The sequence below is a fragment of the Helianthus annuus genome, chromosome 3 (genome assembly GCF_002127325.2).
Source record: "Helianthus annuus cultivar XRQ/B chromosome 3, HanXRQr2.0-SUNRISE, whole genome shotgun sequence".
In the NCBI taxonomy this organism is placed as follows: domain Eukaryota; kingdom Viridiplantae; phylum Streptophyta; class Magnoliopsida; order Asterales; family Asteraceae; genus Helianthus; species Helianthus annuus.
Window position 1 is genome coordinate 117378011 of NC_035435.2, and position 8891 is coordinate 117386901.

Consider the following 8891-nt stretch of genomic DNA (forward strand, 5'->3'; position numbering starts at 1 on the left):
GGGTGAGACTTCCAAGTCTGCTTTCCCTTCTTACACGCTACACAATCATCATTTAAGTGAAAATACTTCAGATTAACACCATCAACCAAATTATTGTGTACTAAAAAGTTCATTTTGCGAACATGAATGTGGCCCATCTTTCGATGCCACATTATCGAATCTTTTTCTGTCGCTTTGGTTTTAGACACAAAACATTGTTTCTGATGAGATGTTGGCGTTGCGACGCTCATGTCCAAAATATAAAGATCATTCTCCCACGGAGCGCGCAACAACACCATCTCATCAGGGATTTTAAACCCTGGTTTCAACACAACACATTTAGTTTTAGTAAAGTGTACACTAAACGTTTTATCCCAGATTTGTGAAATACTGAGTAGATTGTTTGTTAACTCTACTATGTAATTCACTTTGTCGAACGAAATCACGCCATTTGACAGCGTTCCTTGACCAACGATTCTTCCACCTTGATTCCCTGCAAATCCAACATAGCTTCCATTTATGGATTTGACATCATAGAGCAGAGCAAGCGTCCCAGTCATATGCCTTGAAGCGCCACTATCCATAATCCACTTTGACAGTATTGACTTGGGCAGCCCCTGCAAACATCAAATCAAATTTATTCAAACAATGAAGCCTAGGATTTCTTAACTTCCGACACACTTCCTAACACAACATCACACTTCTCACTTGTTTTCGGAAAATCAAAAGTGACATTTGGAACCTCTTCTTTCACAATCGTTTTAACTTTGTTAGTTATCGGTGGAAATTCAGCAAGAAACTTATCAGCTTCATTTTCAAACTCAACCACATCATCTTTAAAAATGTTTGAATCAATTTTCAAAGCATTCTCCATCTTTTTAACCTCAACAGACGGTTTCGGTTTCGCGACCCAAGATGGATTTTCAAAATTTTTTGGCTTAGGGTAAATTTTTGAAGTCTTTCGAGTCTTAGAGGATTCGCCAATCTCGAAAGTCGATTTCGGCTTATCCTCCGACTTCAAAGATTCACCTCTTTTCAAAATACGGATCGGAGAAACCATCGGCTTTTTGCCCTTTGTGTCAGTTGGAGATTTAGGTCGAGGTTTTTTAATGTTTGACTTTTGAACAATTGGTTTAAAAACAGTTTGTTTTTGACCACTTGGTTTTTGAACAGTTTGTTTTTGACCACTTAGTTTTTGAACAGTTTGCTTTTGAACCGGTTTTACAACAACAGGTTTCTCAATCACTTTCTGACACTGTTTCGCCATGTGTCCGATTTCACTGCAGCGGTAACACACCCTTTTGTCATATTCAACAAAAATAGATTTGACTGACTCTTCTTTCAACTTCTTTGCTGCATTGAAATCGTCCACAGCTTTTTGACTGAAAATATAATCTTTCTCATCGTCAATACTTGGACCAGCGACAAAAATATCATTCATCTTCTCTTTCGGCTTAAACACCTGCTTAGCCGTTTTCTTTTCAAACCCGATTCCTTTGTTTTTAAAGTTGTTTTTCTTGTTATGACCATTACCAACCCCATCTTTCTTTCCCGAATTTGTTGGACGTGATGTAACAAATGACTTTTTAGGTTTTGAAAAGAATTCACTGTTATAAACCTCGTTAATGTTCATTTCAACCAATTTAAACACTTTTTCGACATTCTCGAGTTTCACATAAGTGGATACTCGTAATTGGAATAAAGTTTGTCTGTTCCAATCATGGTGTATACCACCATAATCGGATCGTCATTCGCACTCTTTTCCGATTTCGGTATGTATTGATCTAAGAAATTCCCTTCATCTTCAGAATCACTGACAACCTTGTCAGATTGAGCCTTTTCAGATTTCTCACTCTCCTCATCCAACACTTGATCGACAACTGTTTTGATAACCTGAGATTTGTTGTCAGTATCGGATGGGGAAAATGTGACATCTATGGTCTCAGGCAAATCGTCCTCAATCGATCTCAATTTGAGATTCAAAGCCGCTTCCACCCCATCTGGATATTTCTGTGTGTAATGATTCCACATTGGGGGTGGAACGCTCTTAAAGACTGGTGCTGTATGTGGCTGTTGGGGAAGAATCTGCTCAAGAACGTACGATGAAGCCACATAACTTATTAACTTTTTATCAATCCGATCGTTTTCAATTTTTACCAATTCGAGTTCTTTCTTAAGCGATGCGATCGTGTCTAAATGAAAATTGACTTCATTTTGTTTATCAAATAGTGTTGCTTTAGCCAATTTTGTAGCTTTATCTTTTTCAACACTTTCCTTTTGTATCATCTTGATTGACCTTTTAAGAGTATCGTACGCCTCTTTAACTTAACCAAGGTCAAACTTAATCATATCAGCGTGGTGTTTCAATTCCTGATACTTAGTGTCTTTTTCAAGACACTCCGCGCATGGTTCTAAACACTCTTTGCACGGTGTTTCAGGGATTGAAACAACCTTTTCAACATCCTGCTCTACACACACAGTTTTACCGACATTGTTTGACTCAGACTCAGACAAATTGACAGATTTGCTCTCCTGAACTCCAGATTCCTCTTGTTTGACAGACACACAACTGACAGACTTTGACTCCTCTAGATCTGAGTCTACCTCTTTGAGTTTTCCCATAAGCGCTTTGTCAGCTATGTCTTTCAAAACTTCTCCAGTCATCTCTTTTGACACGTCGATCAATTCTTCAACAACTTCTTTCTTCTCTTCAAATCTTGGGCATGATCCGGTCTTTGGTTCCTCGAAATAACCTACAAAAGATTCAAACACATTAGGAGGTAAAATTGATTTCATAGTATATGCCAATTCCTCCTGTTTTGACTGGTAGTAATACACTTCAGCAACTATTTCTTCAACATCAACCACATTATCAACAGAAACCTCTTCAGCCACCTCAGAAACATTTTCAGTAACTGTTTCCGGTTCAGACACCATCTCAGAAATTTCAACAACTTCAGCCATCATGGCCTGTCCATCGCTACCGGGGATATACTTATCCCAGCTGAAACCTACAACAACCTTTTCATAGTCTTGATTCACGATCAGTGCCTTTTCCGGTTTATTCTCAATCTGTGGCCTCTGAACAGTTGGCTGTTGGTTTGGTCGGTGATATATCGCTTGCCTGTAGTAGTCGTTGGTGAACGGGTTTTGATGATTGTTTACTTCACGATTGGGACATTCTCGTTTGAAGTGACCGCCTTCTTTGCATTTAAAGCACGTAACTTTCGACTTATCAAACCCTAGCTTTTGATCAGGGCCTGATAAATTGTTCCGGCTTGTAATTTTCATGAGACGTTGAGCCCTACGCACCAAACTCGCCATGCACCATTTGATGTCGATCAATTCAAGCTCTTCGGGATCGATTTGGTCGTAATCCTCCTTCGTCATGTCAGGATTACCGATCCTCCCTGCTACTAAGCCCTCATAAACCTCAAGAACGGAAGCAAGCAGTGCTATGTGCTGTTTTGTGGCTGTTTCAGTTATCTCGTTTCCATTCTTTATGTTTACCGCAATATTACACTGCACCCTAGAAACGTACGCCTGATGATTTGATCCTGTTGAACTTTGAGGTGAAGGCTGTTCCTGAGCTTTGACATTTGGTTCAAAGTTCGCGAATGGTGAAGAATTGCCGGATTGAGGAGTGTTTGAAGAAACACTTGAGTTGTTATCAGCAATGAACCCTGTCTGTATTTTCGGGCTTTGATTGGTTGAAACTGTAGGGTTACCTTTGTAATACAACGATACATCCTGCTGCACACTCGCTGAGTTCATTTTCTTGATTTTTAGCAATTCCAGCTCGTGGGCTTCAATCTTCTCGATGAATGAGCTAAGGTTGAGATTCACAAAATCAGAATTGTTCTTCAGCATCATTAGATAAGTCCCCACTCATCATACGGAAGTGCATCACACAGTTTATCAATCCATTCTTCATTCGTCTTGGTGATCTCTAACCGCTTCATTTCAACCACAAGATGACAGTATCTTTCGATTAACTACTTTGTTGTCTCGCCTTTAATCCCAGTAAAAATATCAAATTCCTTCTTGATTAAGGCTTTCTTGCTCTTAATCATTGAAACACTACCTTGAAATTTCAGCTTCAACGCTTGCCACATCGACTGAGAATTTTCTTCATGTTGTAGTAAAACGAGGATATCTTCTTTGATGGCCTGTTGCAGAATGCTCACCATCTTCTTTTCGGCCTTGAAGTCAATCTGTTTAGTTTCCGTCAAACTCCCGATGCCCTTTTCCAATCCCATACCGTTAACTGGTGGTACATACTTCGCCTCTATTTTCATCCAACACTCGAAGTGATTTGCTTGCACCCAGTTTTTTATACGGCCTGACCAACCCGCATATTCATCCAAACTCATAAGCTTCGGTGGCTTTTGCATCGTCCCTAACTCGTTCTCCATGTTAACGTTCTGCATGATACTTACCGGACTCTGCGTAACCGACATATCGCTTCCCGCAAACATGTTATAAAACTCTTGATGTTCCATTTTAATGACAAATTTCCAAAAATGTTTAACTTTTTTATTAACAGGTTGTTTTTATCGAAAACTTTTAACACAGACTGAGTTTCCAACACTCGATCACGTACGAAATGGACTAAACGCTCAAAACATGATTTTTACACTAAAACAGGTCGTATAAGCGAAATCAGACTCTAAGTGTAACAATAAGCGAAATCACTTTAGGTCAGAAAAGCAAAATCATGTAATGTCTATATGAGCGAAACCCCAAGAGCGAAACCCAAACATGTCACTATGAGCGAAACCCTAAGAGCGAAACCTCAAAAATGACTCTATGAGCGAAACCACACGAGCGAAACCCCTGATTTCGCTTATACCGTATGAGCGAAATCACTCAAGTATACAAGAGCGAAACCTATTCACGAGCCATTTTATGTCACTTTTAAGCAGTTTTTAGGTCTGAATTTCTCACGGGTTTGTTATTAGACAATTTTACACTATGTGTTCAAATTTCAGTCCATTTTGTCCGTCTGAAAGTCCAGAAACTCAAAATGTGTAAGAAAAAGGCTTTGATTCGGGTAAACTAGCTCACAACTGGCTCTGATACCAATTGTAGGACCGTTATTGACAGTCGTGTGAGTCAATCAGAGCTAGCAACTACCGAAAATGCAGCGGGAATACAAAATCGGCATGAATCAAAGCAGAAATGGAGTAGAAACAGAAAGAGATCACTTTAAAACAGTTTTCTCATTGATCTTTCACAAAATACACGAGCAGCAGTTCGGCTACACGGGAGACATGAACGTGCAAAATGAGAAAACAACACTACTATATATAGGGGTTAGGGTTTCGCTTATATGACATGTCCATATGAGCGAAATCATCAAGTTGGGATTTCGCTCATATGACACATGTACATATAAGCGAAATCTAAACATGAAAATCTAACTTTTACATTTCAACCCCTTATACAATACATAATTAACACATCTAGACCCTATACATTGATCAACTAAGACTAAGACGCAGGCTTTAGACATTCGTGCACCAACAATGATGATGATGGAAGTATCTATAAGGTGTGTTTTCAGAGTGTTCCATAGTACTTGTAATATCCCATCATAAAAGACCTATAATCAATGTTTTAAAAGCCGGTTTATATAACGTATCGGATTTGGCTCAGAAACGATTTAACCGGGTGTATCAGACGGTTCAACCGGTACAATTGGCCAGTTTGAACCGGTTTTTAAAACATTGCCTTTAATGACACGCATTGCGTGCCATTAAAAGGTACATGTTTATAAATGGCAAGAACAAGTCTGCATTTTCTATTGTAATTGTGTGTGTTGAAACATAGAGTGTTTTATTTTATAGTTAGAAAACCATCACAACTTTTTGCTAAAACTAACACATTTTTTCAAGAAAGAGTGTTAGATGCCAATTATATTGGTTGGCTATCAATTCAGTTACCATGACAAGAAACTACGTAATAGTAAAAGATGTAAGGCCGTCTCCGAAAACATTCGAAAATCTTTAAGCCTTATGCAAATAGAAAATACGGGCCCCTTAAACAACAATCATTTAATACAACTTGACAAAATTAGGCAATTAATGTCATTTGTATTTAATAAATAGATAACAAACAAAAAGAAAAACAAAAATGATGACTTCGGGATTAGAACCCGTGTCTTCTTATTATTAAGAGTAAACTGCTATTTTGGTCCATGTGGTTTAGTCACTTTTGCCACTTTAATCCAAAACTCAAACTTTTTGCATCTGGGTCCCTCTGGTTTCAGTTTTATTGCCATTTTGGTCCAAAAATTAAATCAGGTCATATTTGCCTTATTAAATCCTGCTATTTTGTCATTTTTCGCAGGGGCAAAATGAACATTTCTCTTTTATAAATAAATACCATATTTTATAAGACAAATATGACCTGATTTACCCCTGAGGAAAATGACAAAATTGCAGGATTTTATAAGACAAATATGATCTGATTTCATTTTTGGACCGAAATGGCAAAAAACTGAAACCACAGGGACCCAGATGCAAAAAGTTTGAGTTTTGGACTAAAGTGGCAAAAGTGACCAAACCACGGGGAACAAAATGGCAGTTTACTCTATTATTAAAGTAACTTTCAAACCACTAAACCAAGTGCTTCAAGATGATATTTTTCTGATTCATTACGTATATATTCTAACTTTACACTGTAAAATTAATACAAAAAAATAAGTCCTCAATGGGTTTGGGCCCTGAGCCGTCACCCATCCCGCACACCTTCTAGCCGGCCCTAAACTGATGATAATTGGTTGTTGTATTAAGTTGATTTTTATTGGTCGCTACATTATTGACGATCCGATTACTAATAATTGTAGTTGTTGATTGCACATTTGCTAATAACCATGTTGTTGTTGTGTCAGTCGACAAAGTAATGAAATACATGACAGAAACATAATAAAAAAACTCTCAACCTATACACTATAGTATTTATGTGAAATCTGTAAAAACAAAAAACATGTAATAAATAATATTTCATATACAATACCTAATATTTCAGATCTAATCACGTATCAAGAATAAATTATATTCTTTTTAACGGCAAATTTCTTTTATTCTCTGTTGTTTGTGGGACTTGAACACAAAACATCCTCCTCTCCCAAAGTATTTAAAGGTGTTGTCTTTGCCAATGGACTGCCACCCCATTGGTAAGGATAAATTATATGCAAAACATTAATGAAAATCAACCTATAAGAACCATATAATACCGTATATTAGAGATCTAATCACGTAATAAAGCATAAATAGTTAAGTTCTTTTTATTTGAATGTGAAATCACGTAATAAACAATAATTGTAATTAGGGAGGCCCAAAGCGAAAAAATAAATCAAGGACTTTCTCTGAAAAAAAAAAAAAAAATTAACATTTTTAAATGTTCAAATTCATCCATTCGATTTTGATTTACATATAGATATATGAAAAAATAAAAACAACCAATTAACTTACTATTAGTTTTTTTTTTCTTTTTTAGTGACCTAATGTCACACCGTCTAATCGGCGGCCCTAGCCAAGTCTGCCAAGACTTACGTTGTTTTAACCGGGCCCGCGCTGGGTTGACCACACTTGGTTACGACGTTCCCCCGCAAACCGTACTGCCTCCACACGAGTTGCCTCACTGAAGTAACAGCCGGATGAAAACCGGGTTACTATTAGTTGACTGATACAATTTAACATAAGTGAGTAGAACGGAGCAACTAATGCACATGACAATAGCTTATTCCTTCTACTAAAAAAAAAGGGTGTACCTATCTATACACCATTTTATCTATTTACACACCAAAAAAGGTGTTTTTTGTCCTTATATACACACCCTGCAGTGTCGAACTGTGGCCAAAACGCAGCGTTTTGGTCCGGTTAACCAGAAAAAGACTGACGGGTCGACGGGTCTGTTGACCGGACCAAAACGCCGAGCTTTGGCCGCGTTTTGGTCCTATCAACCAGACAAAAGACTGACACCCGGTCTGGTTGACAGGACCAAAACGCGGCTAAAGCTCGGCGTTTTGGTTCGGTCAACAGACCCGTCAGACACCCGTCAGTCTTTGTCTGGTTAACCGGACCAAAACGTCACGTTTTAGCTACAGTTCGACACTACAAAGTGTACATATAAAGACAAAAAACATCTTTTATCTACACTTGGTGTATAGATAGTTTGGAAAAAAAAAAAAAAGAGAGAGAACTTTTTTAGGCCTAGAGGGTCTGCCGACGTAAAACAAAATAAAAAAAAATATTAATTAAAATATAATGCTCTATGGATTCGAAACGAATCATTAAGTGACTGTTCGATTTCCTTACCCTACGATACAGGAGAATTATTTTTATAGGTTATCAAATTAAATATTAATATTCATATTAAACTTATAACTTTTTTTTTAAATGGAGATCCTAAAATTTGGAGGCTCAAAGCCGTTGCTTCATTTGAATGGTCCATGGGCTAACCCTGATTATAATAACATTAGTTATAATAAATCATATTAAATGTGTAATCACGTAATGTGTATTCAATATCACGTAATTATGTATTGGGTATTCAAAATCACGTAATCACATAACGAACCAATGGGTATTTAAAATCATGTAATTTTTTTAAAAAAATTATAACAATAGGCTGCTCGAATTAAAAAGAATAAAATGCTAGTTAATACGGTATAATTTTTTTAAAAAAATATTAACGTATAAAAAAATTATATACGTTTGAAAATCAATAGGAAGTTATTCACTTGAAAAAGAACCAAAATACCCTTCTTGTCAATGCGAATAATAATTGTTCTCTAATTCTGAAATATGTTTCACCACGTGTAGTTTAAACAAACCAAAATAACACAAATTTAATGCAACTATTAAGTGCTTGAACGTAAGTTAATACGATTTTAATTATTTGTT

General features: G+C 37.0%; 1 protein-coding gene across 1 annotated transcript; it reads right to left on the bottom strand.

Moving 5' to 3' along the window:
- Positions 1 to 1650: 1650 nt before the first annotated feature.
- Positions 1651 to 4481, bottom strand: LOC110931986. The gene is made up of 3 exons (XM_022175354.1): positions 3979 to 4481; positions 2431 to 3808; positions 1651 to 1872 (listed from the first exon to the last, which is right to left on the bottom strand). The coding sequence occupies exons 1-3, from the start codon at positions 4479 to 4481 to the stop codon at positions 1651 to 1653; spliced, it is 2103 nt and encodes a 700-aa protein (XP_022031046.1).
- Between the last annotated feature and the right edge of the window lie 4410 nt (positions 4482 to 8891).

Coding starts and splice junctions, on each gene's coding strand:
- LOC110931986 (XM_022175354.1), bottom strand. CDS start 4,481: ATGGAACATCAAGAGTTTTATAACATGTTTGCGGGAAGCGATATGTCG. Junction 3,809..3,978: donor ATTAAAGGCGAGACAACAAA/GTAGTTAATCGA, acceptor TCTCAACCTTAG/CTCATTCATCGAGAAGATTG. Junction 1,873..2,430: donor TAGAGCAGGATGTTGAAAAG/GTTGTTTCAATC, acceptor AACAAATCTCAG/GTTATCAAAACAGTTGTCGA.